Source organism: Marmota marmota, unplaced genomic scaffold (assembly GCF_001458135.2).
Source record: "Marmota marmota marmota unplaced genomic scaffold, marMar, whole genome shotgun sequence".
Classification (NCBI taxonomy): Eukaryota; Metazoa; Chordata; class Mammalia; order Rodentia; family Sciuridae; genus Marmota; species Marmota marmota.
This window is the reverse complement of record NW_025999900.1, coordinates 59,541,071-59,557,568: the sequence shown is the minus strand read 5'-3', so window position 1 is coordinate 59,557,568 and position 16,498 is coordinate 59,541,071. Positions and strand designations below refer to the sequence as shown.

Below are 16,498 nucleotides of genomic sequence, written 5' to 3'. Positions count from 1 at the left end.
CCCGCGCCGCGCCGCCGCTCCGCGCCCCCACGCTCCGTTCGCCCCGCGGCGGCATGAGAGCGAGCCTGTTCTCCAGAGGAGGGCCGTGTGTGTTTACTGCCCAGGGACCTGGTCTGGCCCCAGGGGGCGGGTGGCCGAGGCCATCTTTTGCCCCTCCCCTTGGATGTGTTTTGTGCCAGGATGCCTGGATCTGCGAAGGAGCTTCAGGGTTTTCAATTTCGGGGGAAATCTGTGTGTTTCAGGTTAGCTGTCAGGGTTATGTGGGTTGTCTAGGAAAGCCGAGCTGCCCAGGTGGCCCTGCTGCAGGTCAGAGGCAGTCCCCTGAAGACTTGCGAAAACCCATGAGCTGGAGGCCTTGCTCTGCAATGGTCACCGATTGCTTTTGTGAGGAAAGTTGTGGTTGAAGGGATAAGTTCCCGGTGCACATGGTGCGTGTTAGGTCTGAAGATCAGGTTTGAAGACGTCTGCTGAGCAGGAGGTATGACTTCGGAATCTGTGCTTCTCTCTCAGTTTTCTAAATCTTTACCATCCCGATTGTCAGTTATCTTGCCGGAGGTTGTTTTCAAGTGCAGCATACTCAGCAGTGCAGGCCTCAAATTAGGAGTTAATCAACTTGGGAAATGTGTTTTAAAGATGTTCTTTAAGAAAAGTTTACCTAGCCAGGTGCGGTGGTGCACGCCTGTAATCCCAGGGGCTCAGGAGGCCGAGTCAGGAGGATCTCAAGTTCAAAGCCAGCCTCAGCAATAGAGAGGCGCTTCAGTGAGATCCTGTCTCTGAATAAAATGCAGAATAGGTCTGGGGATGTGGCTCAGTGGTTGAGTGCCCCTGAGTTCAATCCCTTCTACACCCCTCCGCTGCAAAAGAACATCCGGGTTAAAAATTTATTAGTATAAATATCAAATATCTATCGAGGCTAAGAGCTCAAATAATTTATGAAAACATGAATTCTGGATAAGCCCTTTAGCAAATCATAACTTGATATTAATATCTTTGGGAACTGGATTCTGGAATCATTAGTATATTTTGTAAAGCGTCTTTTTTGAAGCCACCTGTGGCATGTGTATATTATATGTAATACATGCAATACACATACACATACACATATAATTATTTCAAAGCCTATTTTAGAACTTATTTTATAAATCGTGTACATAGATAAAAACACTAAAGATTGCTTTTTATTTATTATAAACATTGATAATGTGGCATAGCTGTGGCTTTGATTTACTCATGGCACACATGCTGATTTAAGAAAAGATGAATTACTCAATTTTCATTTCAGGATAAAGGCCTCTTCTTGCAGTTGGTATAATAAGGATATTCTTTACTGTCTATGCCACCATCTCATCATTAAAGTTTTGGTTCTGAGTATTATGCCTGTGGCTCTGTATGAGTTGTATAGCTAGGTTGCTTTGCTGTTGTTGAGCTTTTTTGGCTTAGTTTTAAGAGACATTTTGGTGTGACTCATGATTCTTACTTGATAGTGATTTTGTGATGTTATATAATCAGGAATACATGCAGTACTGATTTCTAGGGAAAATAACTTTCAGAGCATTGAGGTGTTTAATTCTTGCCACTGACCAACATGTAAGATGTTTGTTTCATTTGAGAAAACAGATATTTCATAGACATTCATTCACTTGTGACTTTAACATGCTAATTTGTGGCAGAGTTATGGGAAACATTTATTAAGTACCTCCTCATTATAGGCCAAGATGTGTCCAGTTCTTTGCATATATTCTCATTTAATTTTTGCTGTAATCCCAATACAAACTCAATATTATCCTTATTTTATAGGTAGGAAAACTAATGCTTAGTGATTGTTGTTGTGAGTTGTTAATCTAGCTGAGGCACAGCCAGGACTGAATCACTGTTTTTGATTTCAGAGATGTTTCACGTTTCCTTTGTAGTATATTGTACCAGCTGGGTTTTAGGGGAGAAAATCTGCACACTAGGAAGTAAATCCTGTGGAGTGAATGAAGCTCTGTCTAACCTTGAATGTTCAGATGACCTCTGCTTGTCTGAATATTTCAGATTGTTTCTTTTTTCCTTTTAATGTGGTAAAATACACATCACATTTACAGTTGCAGCCTTTTTGAGTGGACAGTTCAGCTGAATTCAGTGCATTCACATTGTTTTGCAATTCTTTCCACCATTCATCTTCCCCATCTTAAATTCTGTAGCCATTTAAACACTAACCCCACATGCTGCCCTCCTCTACGCCACCTTTCAACTCTCCTTCTCTGAATCTGCCCACCCTAGGAACCTCATAGAAGTGGACTCCTGCGGTAGCTGTCCTTTGTGTCTGGCTGGTTTCACTTAGCATGGTGCCTTCAGGGTTCATTCCTCATGGTGACTGCCAGGCGCACCTCTCTTTTAGGACTGGATGGTGTTTCCTGGATGCACAGATGATCCCCAGCTTATGCTGGTTTCACTTATAGTTTTTCAGCTTTAAGGTGGTGTGAAAGCAACACATGTGCAGTAGAAACTGCAGTCTTCTCGGTGTTATTTCCTTAGTGTTCTACCTTCTTAGCCTATGGAGCTTGGACTTTGTAGAATTTATTTTCTGAGACTTTGATTTTTACTAAATCCTTTATATGTTAAAAGTTGATTTTCAGTTCTTAGCTAATTTTTTTCTAAGGAGACTCATGTATTAGAACATTTGTGGAGAGACAGCTGTTTATTTAACAGTTTATAATCTGTCTACTTTGAGAAAAAAATTTAATATGTTTTTACAATAATAGCTGTTGTAGAGAGTTATGAAAATATTGGTAAAGAGTCATGGGGATTAGTGTGGAGGGAGAGAATTAGGTGAAAGATAACTAAAGTTGTCTTTTTAATTTTAATTTGCCAAAGTGAAAGAGGAAATAGGACTAATTATAATTGGCATTGTTTAGAAAAAGAAAGTATACCAATTAGTCAGGAGAAGTGGGCCTTTCTCTCATGTAATTGTTTGGCTATGGAAAAATGTTTCACATTTTATGGATGATAGAGAAAAATTTTTCACATGCCATTGTAAACTGGATAAAAGTCTCAGGCATGATGGAAAAGCCTGAATAAGACAGGTGTACATGAATCTAGTGATTTAACTCATTGGTCTTTCAGGTAGTGTCTCTTAAATGTCACTTGCCTTATTTATGCTTTTAATGGATGTCAAATAAAAATCTATTCAAGAATGAACTCTTTTCTGGACCATACAGGCAGTCAAGATTTTCCCAATAGTGATTTTCAGCTGGGCTTTGGGAATGTGTATTGTCTAAAAAGTAGACCTGCTTATATGGTGGTGTTTACCCCATTAATAACTGAATACTGAGAGAGAAGCTTTGCTTTTGAGATGTAGCTAATGAAATTGAAGTTTTTAGTCATGTAAGAAAGCCTGTGTTAAAATAAATTCTGAGTCCAAAATGGCTTTCATATTTATCTAAAGTTGCCGATGAATTAACACTCAGCGATACCACTATAAATGACTCAAAAGATGCCTCAAAACCTTGTCTAAGGATGTCAATATGTCTGTTACTAGAAATAAGACAGGACAGGCTTCAGTTTGGCCTCATACTTTTAGTTTTTGACGCTCATATTGACATTAATGCTCTTGGCTGTTAAGGTCTGTAAAATAGTGAGCATTAAGTATCTAATTCATATTCATTGCCAGACAGTATTTGGCCTGTAAGAGGTGCCCAGTTTTGCTAAGTGACTAAATTAGTTTATAATATTTTTTCACATTTTTAGAAGCTGAAATAGTTTCATGGCCAGGCCTAGTGGCACACACCTGTAATCCCAGCTACTTGGAAGGCTGAGGCAGGAGGATCCTGAGTTTTGAGGGCAGCCTGGGCAATTTAGTGAGACCCTGTCTCAAAATAAAAAGGGCTGGGTGTGAGGTTCACAAGTACAATGTTTGCCTAGTGTGCTGGAGGACCTGGATTCAGTCCCTAGGACCACAAAAGCAGCCAACCAACTAACCAAGCCAGTCTTGTGGAGAGTAATACTGCTTCATGTTAAGGCTTTCAAAAAGATTATTACTGTTCTGAGTCTGGACAAAGAGTACTAGTGCTCCTTCCCCACTTGTGAGTTGCATGTGACTGCATGCATAGTAATGTTGTGGTATCAAGAATCATGGAAGAAAATTGGTATTTGGAGTTCTATTGGTATTCTAAACTTTTTCATTGTTGAAAGAGGCTAAATTCCTTTTTTTTTTTTAAGTGACAGCTCACTGTATGTAATAGAGATTTAAAAAAACACATTAAAAAATCTTGGGGATTAAAAAATAGGGTCATTAACCAGTTCAGAATTTTTTAAAATGAGGTCTAGAATTGTGGTTCAGTGGTGCTTGCCTGACATATTTGAGGCACTGGGTTCGATTCTCAGCACAATAAATAATTAAATAAATAAATAAATAAAAAAGACCCATCGACAACTAAAATATATGTATAAGTATAAATATAAGTATAAAAATTTTTAAAAATGCATTCTATACTTAAATAATGCAAGAAGGGTTTAGAGCAGTAATAGACTTATCTAATGTGTTAAAGATATTCTGAGATTTCAAGATTTCTGTCTTCCTTCCCTTGGGAGTGGCTGGAAGGGCAAGATTGCCATGAGCCTGTGACCTCCCCCTCCTTTTACATTTCTGCTGTATAGCAGTCACTCAAGGTAGCTGTAATCTTAGTGATCTTTTAGGCTTTTTCTGTTTTGCAAAATTAAAATGTTAAAAGGTATGCTTAACCACTGAGGCACATCCTCAGTCCTTCTAAAATATTTTATTTAGAGGGTCTCACTGAGCGCCTGGCTGTTGCTTGGGCTTTCTTTGAATATGTGATTCTCCTGTTTCAGCCTCCCGTGCCTCTGGGATTACAGGCATGTGTCACCATAATCCCTGTTCTTATAGTTTATGGCTGAGGAGCTTTGGGCAGATAGCAGCCTGAGTTGCAGCTTCCTCATCTGTAAAGTATCTACTTGTTCAGGTTCCTAAGCAAAAGCTCTCTGCCCAGTCCTGACATGTGACTTGCATTTGATACAATTTAGGTGAAGTGTTTTTTATTTAAATGTGTGCTTCAGAAAAAATTTTTCTCCATTCTTAATGTGATTGGATTATATCACAGCTCAAAATTATTAATGACGAAATGCATGTCTAGCTTTGTAATGGAAGATGAAAAGGAAAAGAGGTCTTGAGAAAAGTGTTTGCTCTGACAAGTTATCTCTGAGGCTTCTCCATACTGGTTTAGCTGTTCTAGTTGGAGCTCTATAATATTGATACCAAGTCTAATTATGCTTTAAATGTCTCTAATGTACCTGGAATAGCCCATTATTTATCTGTTACACATGAATAAATGTATCCATGAGACTATACCAGCTTACTAGCTTAGGCTTTATATATATATGTGTTTGTGTGTGTGTGTGTGTGTGTCATATATACTTGATGTAGACAGTAGTTCTTAGGCTTTGGAGACTCCTGATTTGTTGGAGGACATGAAATTATCCCCAGAAAAATATGCCTATACATATTCATAGTTTTATGTAAAATTATGGGAGGTACAGTGCCCCCATCCAGATGATTTGACTATGGCCACACATATACAAATAATAGGTTAATTTTGGGAACAGATAATTGAGGTAGATGTGATCCATAGAACTGAATGAACAGTGTAAAAAGAAATCTGTGTTTTGTTCTAGGTGGACTCTACCTCTGACTCATTTTGTGGTTAAAAGCAAGTCAGCTTGGGCTTTCTAGACTCAGTTTTAGTTTTTTCACAAGTATAATGAGAAAATGTACTAAAATATTCCATAGTTAGCAATTTTCGAAATGCCTATATAATTCAGGGACATCTCCATTTCAGACTTGAGAATCTAGACTAAGCACCAGACATGGAGAGATTGTCTCTGCCAGGCATTAAGGTGCGTTGATAGCAATTGAAGGAATGGAATTGTCAGCTGTTCAGACAGAAAATGTGAGATGAAAACCCTTGGGAAGAACAGCTTGAAAGCTAGATAAAGCCTTGGATGGGATAGCAGATCCTCTCACAGACATGTGTTTTCTTCTAAGTCCAGATTTGATTCAGCTTAGTAAATGTTTGCTAAGGAGGCAGAATCTGACAGAAACTCTTTAAAACTTTCCATCTGATCATTATAGCAAAGAGCAAGGAAGCCTTGGAGAATCCTATCTGATGGGGACCTTGCACTTTAATTTTAAAAGCTTATTACATTTTGTATGTAACAGTACTGACATTACCCATTTTTTTTTCAGGATCATGCATATTGTATAGCTAGATGTTAAAAAGGGAGAGAAAAAAGCAAATGCTAAATATATGTACCTGTTACATATTATAAACTCAAATAATGTATTAATCTTAGACCAAACATATTGTACTTTCAGTCCAATGCAGAATTCTTTTGATAAAAATATGTGGACAAATAACAGAACAATGTAAATTGGCATTTTAATGCAGTATCTAAAAGAAAATTAACATTGAACTGGAGTTAAAAAAAAGCTGAAATTTTTGAATTCTGCTAGTGTCTTAAGAGGAATAATTCTTCCTTGCCTATGTAATATATGGATTTTATTTTCCAGCCTTTCTTCAATAAAATATGTGAAGACATTGCCAAACAGTGCTTTCCTTTTGGGATCTGTTTATAAAAGAAAGTTTCCATTGACATATGACAGACTTCTGAGGGAGAATACTGTTTTTACAAAGGCTGTAGCTATCACTTAGTCTTTGTAAACCTTTAGTGTTTTTGTTGCTGAACATTAGAAGGATTCCAGAAATATTTTTTGTTTGTTATGTGAGTCAAGATCATACTTTGGTCAAGAGTAGGGAGATATATAATTAAATCTTCTTTAGCATAGTTTGTTGTTAAAGTACGTCTCTCTTTCAGTGTATAATGTATTATAGATAAAATATGTAAAACTAAAAAATATAAAATATACACACTCATACATTCATGTATGCAATCTACATCTTGTCTAAGCCACAGACGCTCTGGCAAAGTTCTTCCTGTGTTATCCATGTCCTATGAGGATACACACTACTTGTAGTTGCTATAAGTCGGCCTATTCTATGGCACCATGCTGAACCTACTTTATGGTGATCATCTTTTAATAATCTCACTAGAGAGATGAATTGTTATGTATATTCAATCCAGGATTGTATCTTTTATTTAATTGTCAAGTCTCTGTGTTCTTTTAATCTGGAAGTTTCCCAACTTTTGACTTTTATGATGCTGACATTTTTTAAAGAATGTGAGCCATTTGTTTTGTAAAATGAACTTCACATTTGGTTTTTATGTTTCCTCATGTTTAGATCCATGTTTGCACATGAGATTCATGTTGTCAGTTTGTCCTAATATTGGTAATCTTAACTTTGTTAGTTGGATTATATTAGTATCTGTGAGGTTTTCAGGTATTTCCACTATAATAAAAGTACTAGTTTTTATTGTAATTAGTAGGTAATCTGTGCAGAGATAATTTCAGACTAAGTAAATATTCTTTTGTATCTTCACCCAATGGTTTTGACATTCATTAATGATTCTTACCTTAGTTACTAATGTGATGATTAAAAATTACTATGCAATGGTGATTTTTCTTTCATTCCTGTTACATTTATTAGTTGAAATTTAATAGCGTTTTGCCTGAATTTTAAACCTAACAAAATACAGTTTCTAAAATGAAAAATTAAAGTTGAGAAATATTGTTTGAGCCTTAGGGTTTTCCGGTTATACCTATTACTTTTAAGAACTAAATTGTTTTTGAAACATCTTCAAGATTAGAATCAGAGTACTTTGCATTAATGTGGAAGAGAATTTTGTAGTGTTTAGGAGTTACCTAGAAGTACTAGAGTGGGCATGGCTGGATGATGTCAAAGTTAATCATTGTATAAGTTGCTGTGTCGCTAGCTTTGACAGTTTCTAGCTAGCCCTTCTTTGGGCTTGGGTGCCAAGGATAGAGACATTGACTTGTTAAAATAATTTGGGTTCTTGCCGCAGTCTGGCTGGGCACAAATCACCTAGCCACCACAAACCACTTGTCAAACAGGAAGCTTTATTGCCCGAACTCTACCAGCACTCCGCGAATACTCCCCGGGAACTCTCCCAGCTCTCCACCGGGCTCTGTGCCCTCTCTCTCTCTCTCTCTCTCTCCAGAACTCAAAGGGAACTCCCAAGTGGCGGGCGCCTGAGGCAGCAGGAACCACCCTATTCCTGGAGCTGATTCCGGAGCCACCCTATTGCCGGACAGCAGGGGTCCATAAACAACTCAAAACACAGCCTGTCCCAATCCAGCATCATCCAGTCACAGCAATTATAACTTAATTATCATCACCTTAATGGCTTGCTGGTGTCACCTCTTAACCATTCCTTCTGGTGCCATCCCAACTGGCTGTGGCTCTCAGCAGGTTCTTTAAAGTTTTTTTTTTTTTTTTAAGTAACAGGTATTTAAATTGAATTTTTGTGTTTGAACTACAAAAAGATGTGTTAACTCAATAGATGTTAAGGTTAGAACAATAAAGCTTATTCTCAACTTAGAATTAATCAGTGACAATGTATTTGTGAATAGTTCCTCCCCTGCAGTCTAAACTATATTCTCATGATGAATTTACCAAAAGATGAAAATCAAACAATCCAAGAGTATATAATAGTATAAGTGAAGTATGAGGTTATTGTACTTTACAGATATTTTAACAGTTTGCGGGGTGATGGCAATAATACTACTGCATGGAGCAGTAGGTGTAATGAAGCCCTGGTTTGGGTGATACAAATCGCCCACATGTGGAGTCAAGAGATGGAGGATTTTAGGGAAAGCCTGGGCATTGGGTACATGAACATGAGGCCAGGGAGCAGGGGTCATCTGTTGGTACTTACTTGTAATGGGGTGAGGTGGTGTTCACAGAAGCTGTGGTGTAGTGCTTGTTTTAATCAGCTTTTTCGCTGCTGTGACTAAGATTTGACCAGAACATTTTTAAAGGAGGAAAGGTTTATTTGAGGGCTCACGATTTCAGAGGTCTTAGTCCATAGAAGGCGGGCTCCATTCTTTGGGGCTCAAGGTGAGGCTGAACATCATGAAAGAAGAGTGTGGCAGAGGGAAGCATATCACATGGTTATCAGGAAGCTGAGAGAGAGAGAGAGAGACTCCACTCGCCAGATACAAATGTTACCCCATAGCCATGCTCCCAATGAACCACTCCCTCCAGCCACACCCTACCTGCCTTCAGTTACCACTCAGTTAATCCTCATCAGGGGATTCATTTACTGATTGGGTTAAGGCTGTCACAATCCAATCATTTCTCCTCTGAACCTCTTGCACTGTCTCACATGTGAGCTTTTGGGGGACACCTCACATCCAGACCATAACAGTGCTTTATCCCTTGCCTGGAATTCTTCCTGTCTCATATTTATTCAATTTTCCATTATATTCATTGTCTCTTAGGTTCATTTTGTCTCAGGATTGGTCTCTCTTTAGTATTCAAGTGTTCAAGTTAAGCTATCTTTCTTCTTCTTCTTACACAGTGCTGGGGTTGAACCCACTGCAGCCTCCTGCATGCTAGGTAAGTGCTCCACCCCGAGCTCCCAGTCCCCTTATATTCTCAGTACGTCTTAACCTATAGAAAATTGTAGCTCCTTTTTCCTCATGAAGATCTTTCTTTGGTGTAAAAAGCAGGATAGGCATGAATTGAATAAAATTTGAGCACTTAAGAATAAAGTACAGAAACTTGGAATCAAGTATTAACCTTAAAACTCACCATGAAAGTTAGTAGTGTATGAACTCGATGTCCCTTGAAGTAGAACTGCAGGGGAAGTGTCACTGGGTATGAGGGAGGGCCTGGTGGGTATCTGCAGCTTTGGTGTTGGAATGTCATCTTTCTGAGAAGTACTCCCAATAAGTGGGCCATTGGCTGGCAGCCTCGATGATGTGTTTCATATGGGAGATTTTGATGGATGGAATTTGTTAAAATGGTATTTGACCTGTGCTCAGCATCAGTTTTGGACAAATCTAATTTTAGGCATGATTATGTTGAAATCTAAACATGATATATTTATGTTACAGATTTAGAAAAACCCAGAAGTTTGTTTGGTTCATAGAGAAGTGCATGGAAAGGACTTGGAATTTGTGGTTTAAATTAGATGTTGGAGTAAATTTTACCACATTTAGTGGTAAATTTAGGGGAGGAATTTTTTGTTACTTAAGATTATCTAAATCAGAATAATCTTTCTAAGCTATTGTCTTCACACTCATCATCCTCAGCATGAAAGTCTGTTCTCCAGATCTACAAATAATACATATTCAAATTGTAGGGAATTTTAAAATGCAGAAATTTGGGGGTGAATTTTCTTTCTTCCTCCTCTCCTCACTTCTCCTTTCTTTGTTTTTTAACTAAGACAAAATCATTAATTTTTTCTAGATAAAAGTGGGTTTTTTGTTTGTCATAATGTAGGCTTTTTGTTCATCATAAACTGTCATCATTTTTAATGGTTGAATTGAGTTGCACCATGTACAGTGAACCATGGTTTTCCAAACAATGCCCTGTTCTTTTTTAATAAACTGGGGTGTGTATACGTGTGTGTGTGTGTGTTTCTTTGCTATTATAAATGGTAATGGTAAAGGAAGTATTTCTGAAGTTTTTTCCTGCCTGTGGTAATGCTATAGGCTAGCATAATAGTAAGGATTTTTTATAATGATATGGGCAATTAAAAGCAAAAATTTAAGTATTTCTCTTGTGTATTAATTATTTAAAGGTACTAATGTTTAAATTCTTTTTTTTTTAAAGACAGAAGCATTTTTATTTTTTTTAGAGAGAATTTTTTAATATTTATTTTTTAGCTTTCGGCGGACACAACATCTTTGTTTGTATGTGGTGCTGAGGATCGAACCCGGGCCACACGCATGCCAGGCACAAATGCCAGGCACGCATGCCAGGCAAGCGCGCTACCACTTGAGCCACATCCCCAGCCCCACTAGTGTTTAAATTCTTGAAGTTATTGTCTAATTTCTTTCCTGTTAAGTCTCCTAATCTTTGATTTGAGCTTGGTCTTCTCATATTGTATATTCACTAAATAATAGTTGACACACCCTTAACTTATCTCATATATTGTGGATATTTTAGATATCTAAAATTTTTATCTTATATTTTACATTTTCAAAATTTGTCCATTTTGAGTCAGGTGTGTGATGGTACAGGCCTATAATTCAGGGACACTAGGGGCTGAAGCAGGAGGATTGTAAGTTTGAGAGCAACTTAGTGAGACCCTGTCTCAAAAAAATATAAAAAGGTTTAAAGGGCTGGGCTGTGGTTCAGTGTAGCACTTGTATTGTAAGCAGATAAACAGAAAATATATCTATTTGATTGTTAGGATTTTTTGCCCCTGTCTGTAATATTTCATTGCCTAAAAAAGTTTAGTTAAGTATTTTTAGTGACGTCTGCCCTGCTACTAAGTGGCACGTACTAGTTTTTGTTTTTGCTTTAAAAAAGAACTAGTAGATACAAAGGTGTTTAACTTTATTTCATGTTATGTACCATATTTCATGATTTTTAAGAAATTTCATTGTAATGCAAATTTCACATAGACTAGGTAATTGGGAACATAGAGGAGGAAAACATTTCTTCTACCCTCTTAGGTTTGATACATAAGGTCTTTGAATTAAACTGACAAAAGATAAATTAACAGGAAAAAGAGCTTAAAAATTTTATTGATGCAATTGCTAGTTTTGTGTGCACCTGGCTTCAGAAATAGAAGTGAAACTCCCAAAGAAATACCTTGGCTCAGATATTTACATGCTACATCTTCCTTGAGTGGGTGATATGGTGTGATCAGAAAAGAGGGTGTGGTCTTCTAGGGCTGCTGAGTGTGGAGAGGGGCCTGGGAAGTACAGGAGAAAGCTGGTGGTAGATGGGGGTCATTTAGTAAGATTTATTTATACAGACCAGTGTTGGGGCCCTCTCTGTCTGCTACTTTAGGGAAATGGGGGAATGTATGCCTTAGTTTTTGGTAGAAGGGGCGAAGGAGGGCAAAGAAAATTTTTTTTTAATCTGTTGGCTCTTAATTGCCTTCAGCTCAAAATAATGGGTCTGCCAAAGCACAGTGTATATGAGGGTGGCATGTGTCAATTCCCCATGGGAGTTGATGGTTGAAAGTACCGTAAAAGTCTTGTATGATTTAAAATATATCGCAGAGTGCATTTTCTTTGCTGAATCTTAGGATTCATGAAACATTTTAGGTTTTCTTTAAGGAGTTCCTTAACATTTTAAGGGTTTAAGAATTGTTTATAAACAGTGATTCTAGATAGAGATAGTGGAGTGCTTTTTTAAAAGCTACTGTTTTGGGAGCATTTTCCATGTTCCAAGTCCTTTATTTTCTCCTTACCAAGTTCAAGATTTCATATCATCTTTATAATAGACATTTCTGTTTTATAGGCAAGGACATAACCTTAAGGGATAGTGTCATCTCAATGTTCACCTTGGTCTTCCTGGGCACAGAATCTTTTGCTAGCATTCAGATGATTTTTAAATGAAAGATATTAAAAAAAAATATGCTTTGTACATCCCTGGGGTCTTAGTGCATCCTAAATCACAGCCCAGTTTTCAAATATTCATACCAAGTAACAACAATCTGTTTCTTGGACGTACTAGAGAAACTCTACAATATGCTGCCTACTACACTGGGGAGAGGAAGTTCAAAAAAACGAAGATGGAGCTAAATGAGCAAATAATGCATTACACTAAAATGCACCCCCACACAGAAGGACCCAAGCTGTTTGAAAACCACTCCCACTGATCCCCTACTTCTCCTGGAGTCTTCAGCTAACTTCCTAAGTCAAGTTGATGCTCTGGCTATTAATGTGTAGTCACTTAAAAAGCCAGTGTTGTGAAAATATAATTCAAAAAACTTCGAACCCCTGGAAATATTTTCCCAAAGGTAGAAGAAAAAATTGTTTTTTTTACTGAATAGCATTAAGTCAGACTGTGGTTCCCATTCCAGGCAGAAGACAAACAGAAATCTGACCTTTCTGTAGCTAAGTGGTGTCGAGAAATGCAAACTTTAACCGTGAAAGTAAAAAGGGCTTTCTTCGTGGTCTTAGGAACTGCAATCCAGGAGACAGATTCAGGTGGCTGGGAATCAATGTTTTGAGGAAGGCAAGCAAAGCGGGAATTTACGGAACTTACGTTGAGCAAAGAGCGTTGATTTATCACAAGTCAATAAAAATTTTTTTGTGGAGGGACTTCTATTGGAGTTGAGAACAGGTGCTGTGTCAGAAGGCCTGTGTGACTAATAGAAGATGAAAAAAGGAATGTATATACTTATAAAAAAAATTCATAAGAGTCCTGTAACCTCTTGCTGTGTGTCTCTAATCTTAATCTGTTCCAACTGCCCAGAGTTCAGAAGGTGACCACAGTTCCCATGCCAGGGCCCACCTGCAGTCATGTGTACATGGTCCTCCCTTGAAGGCCTTCCAAAGGTCTTTCAGTGTTGTTTGCATTGTACTTTTCCTTTAACTTTTCAGTGTTTATTATGCATTATGTCCACATTTTCAAGATAAAATCTCTAATTTTCTCATGTCTTTATGAGTAGGTTTTATAATTTGGAAATTATAACTGGGAATTATAACTGGGAAAAATAACTGGGAAATTGGTGTTGTCTTCCTTGATGATTGCATTTCAGAGATGCTCTTAGGTTCTCCAGGAAACATGCTGCTGTTGAGATAGGAGTCTTAGATGTCCATGCACCTGGTGGGAAAGAGGATGAAATTCTGACAAAGGGAGAAAAGTTTCATACCCTTCCTTTCCAGCAGGGAGAATTGAATTTGTGTGTGACCCTCTTGCCTTGCAGTCTACACCCACAGGTGCCTTTAAGGACTTAGTCAGTCACAGTTAAAGCAATGCCTTGTTGGCTCCCCCACAGAGCTTTTGTTGCTAGGAACTTAAAGTCCTTCAAATATTTTTTAGTTTTCTTGTATGCTGATGGAGTGCTTTTGGCATTATGTTAATGCCACAGTATTATTCATATTAGAATGTGCTTTTCCTGTCTTGTGTACCATGGGACTTTAAGGAAGTTGTTCATTTGAACTTGAATGTAGGAATGAAATCTGATAGTAATTATAAAGTTAGTAATATTGGGATCTGTGACACATAGTGGGATGAATGAATTGGAAATTTCTGTAATCAGTTTTGAAAATTCATACCAGGAAGGTCTGGATGCTTTCAGGTGGTTGCCTCTCCTTACTAGTCTTTGAAAGGATGCAGCCTACTACTTGCTGCCTTTAGATGCTAATGTGAGTAAAGTCTGTTGGTTTGTACTAAAACTTGACCAGGTGTCTGGAATGTGATCTGTCTGTTTCAGAGTTATCTTAAAGGACTCCATGAAGCAGAACTTTGCAGGTTTATTATTTAAGTTGTGGTCATCAATTAAAACTAGAAAATGACCTATTGGCTTGGTATTATCAACATAAAATAAGTCACCGTTATACTTGTCATATTTCTTTCTATTGGGTATATGGAATTGTCTAGGAAAATAATTTGGATAAATTAGCAGAATCAAATGATATCTAGAGGGTGACACATTAGGCTGTGTTGGTGTGTATATTTTTTGCCTCTTACTAGGTGGCAGTACAGAATGGAATTAAAAATGAGGTGGTGTTAGGACAGACTCTGACATAACAGAAGATAGGAAGAAATGATCATTAAAGCATAGTACTGATTTACCATAATGTGTGTTAAGTATTTTTAAAGTGAAATTTTACTGGGGGGAATGTTACTTAATGCCGAGAGTGAGTTGTCTCTTCTAAAATATTTTTTCTGATTGCTTTTAGGTTACCTAGGGTATGAATTAATACAGACTTGGAATCTCTGAAAGAACTTAGAATCAGCATTTTGAGGTAAATATGTATACACTAAAGTAGTAAGGTTATCCCCATCTGCTTTGTTAACATCTTAGCCAAAAAAAAAAAAAAAAAAGTTCAGTCTCCCCATGAATGTCTTGAAGGGTTGGAAACAGATGAGTAAAGACAGAGCACTGCCAGGGGAAGTCCACCCATCACAGTAAGCTCATTTGCATGAATAAAATTTGGTGTAATATCTTACCAAAACCAATGTTTACTGGTTTACTGATTAAATATTTCTTACTGATGCTTTATGCCTTCTTAGTTTTTAAATCTATACTCTTATTTAGGAGAGGCACCCCAAATTTAAACTTCTCCTCAATATTAACATTATTAACTATATTCTTGAACTCTTTTGTTTATAAACTAATTTTATAAAAGAGCTTATAGTGTGAATATAACTGTTCTTTGAGTTTGTGTTTTTAATTTTGCTTTGGGAAAGGAAAATTGTTTGAATTTACACTTGTAGTACAGACTTAATACTAGGTCATGTCAATTTATCAGCCAAGTGCCTCTTCTGGTGACCTTCTTTATTTCTTTTGCTTTTTTTTTTTTTTTGGAACCTGGGATTGAACTCAGGGATGTAACCACTAGGCTACAATCCCATCCCTTTCTGTTTTTTATTTTGAGATAGGGTTTCTTAAATTGCTGAGGCTGGCTTTGAACTTGCGATCTTCCTGCCTCGGCCCCCTGAGCCAGAATTAGAGGCCTGTGCCACCTGCTGTTTATTTCTTTTGTGTATGTGAATTTAGGAAACAATGCATAATTACGTTTTCACTTTTCTGTAATCTATAAAGCATAATCTCTAAAATTTACTTAGCTTTGATTTCCTGGTATTCATTTTGAAATCTTTCCTTGATCTTTTCTTTAAGTCCCTTCACTCCCCACCCAATACTCCAGAGTTTCTTGAAGTTAGGTATAGTGTTGTTAGAGCTCATTCTCTTGTTCTTTGTTGTAAGATAAGACTTCATAACCTAAAATAACTCAAATATTTTTAATTTAAATTTTAATACAAAATAAGGGCCTTTTATTCAGCTCTTTATCAGCAGGACTCTCATGCATGTTCAGTTTACAGGACTCTTACACTTGGCTATTTTTGCATTTATTTTTAGAGCAGAAGCGTGGGCATGCTGTGATTTTCCAATAAACTGCTATCACAATGTCAAAATGCAGTTCAGACAGCAGCAACACAGAGATCTCAAACATTAAAACGGTAAATCTATGATGCGTCATACGTGGAAAGAAGGAAAGAGTTCTTTCTTGTGTTCTGTTATTATTTTTTTTTGTGATGCTGGGAGTTGAACCCAGGGCCTTGTGTGCTCTGTCCCTGAGCTATACCCCAATTGTACCAAGTTATGTCTAAATTAATAATACATAGACACAGTGAAACAGCCTCACCAATTTCATAAGTATAAGTTACTTGACTATAAATTTAAAACCTATAGTTGAAAAACAGTCACTTGGAGTTATTCTTTTGCCTTTGCCAAAGTAGTTAATCTGTGAAACAAAATGTGAACAAAATAGTTCATCTGTGAAACTGTAGAACTTTTACTTACCAACAGGTACTTGGGGCTTTTCATTAGGCCAAGTTTAAAAAAAAAAAAAAATCTGCTTAAACATGCCAAAGAAAGTAATAAT

The 16,498-nt window shown here is 37.3% G+C and overlaps 1 protein-coding gene across 6 annotated transcripts in view; it reads left to right on the top strand.

The window, feature by feature from the left end:
- The first annotated feature begins 286 nt into the window (after nucleotides 1-286).
- Nucleotides 287-16,498, top strand: part of LOC125615357 (endoribonuclease Dicer-like) — a 32,792-nt gene continuing 16,580 nt past the window's right edge. For 2 of the 6 annotated variants that reach the window (XM_048799283.1, XM_048799280.1), the window contains exons 1-3: nucleotides 9,515-9,533; nucleotides 14,792-14,857; nucleotides 15,973-16,073. In XM_048799283.1, coding sequence (XP_048655240.1) covers nucleotides 16,020-16,073 — 54 coding nt within the window. In that variant the 5' untranslated portion in view covers nucleotides 9,515-9,533; nucleotides 14,792-14,857; nucleotides 15,973-16,019. Of the gene's footprint in view, nucleotides 307-9,514; nucleotides 9,534-14,791; nucleotides 14,858-15,972; nucleotides 16,074-16,498 lie in introns of those variants that run through there. The other 4 variants (XM_048799284.1, XM_048799281.1, XM_048799282.1 and 1 more) reach the window with 4 other exon arrangements.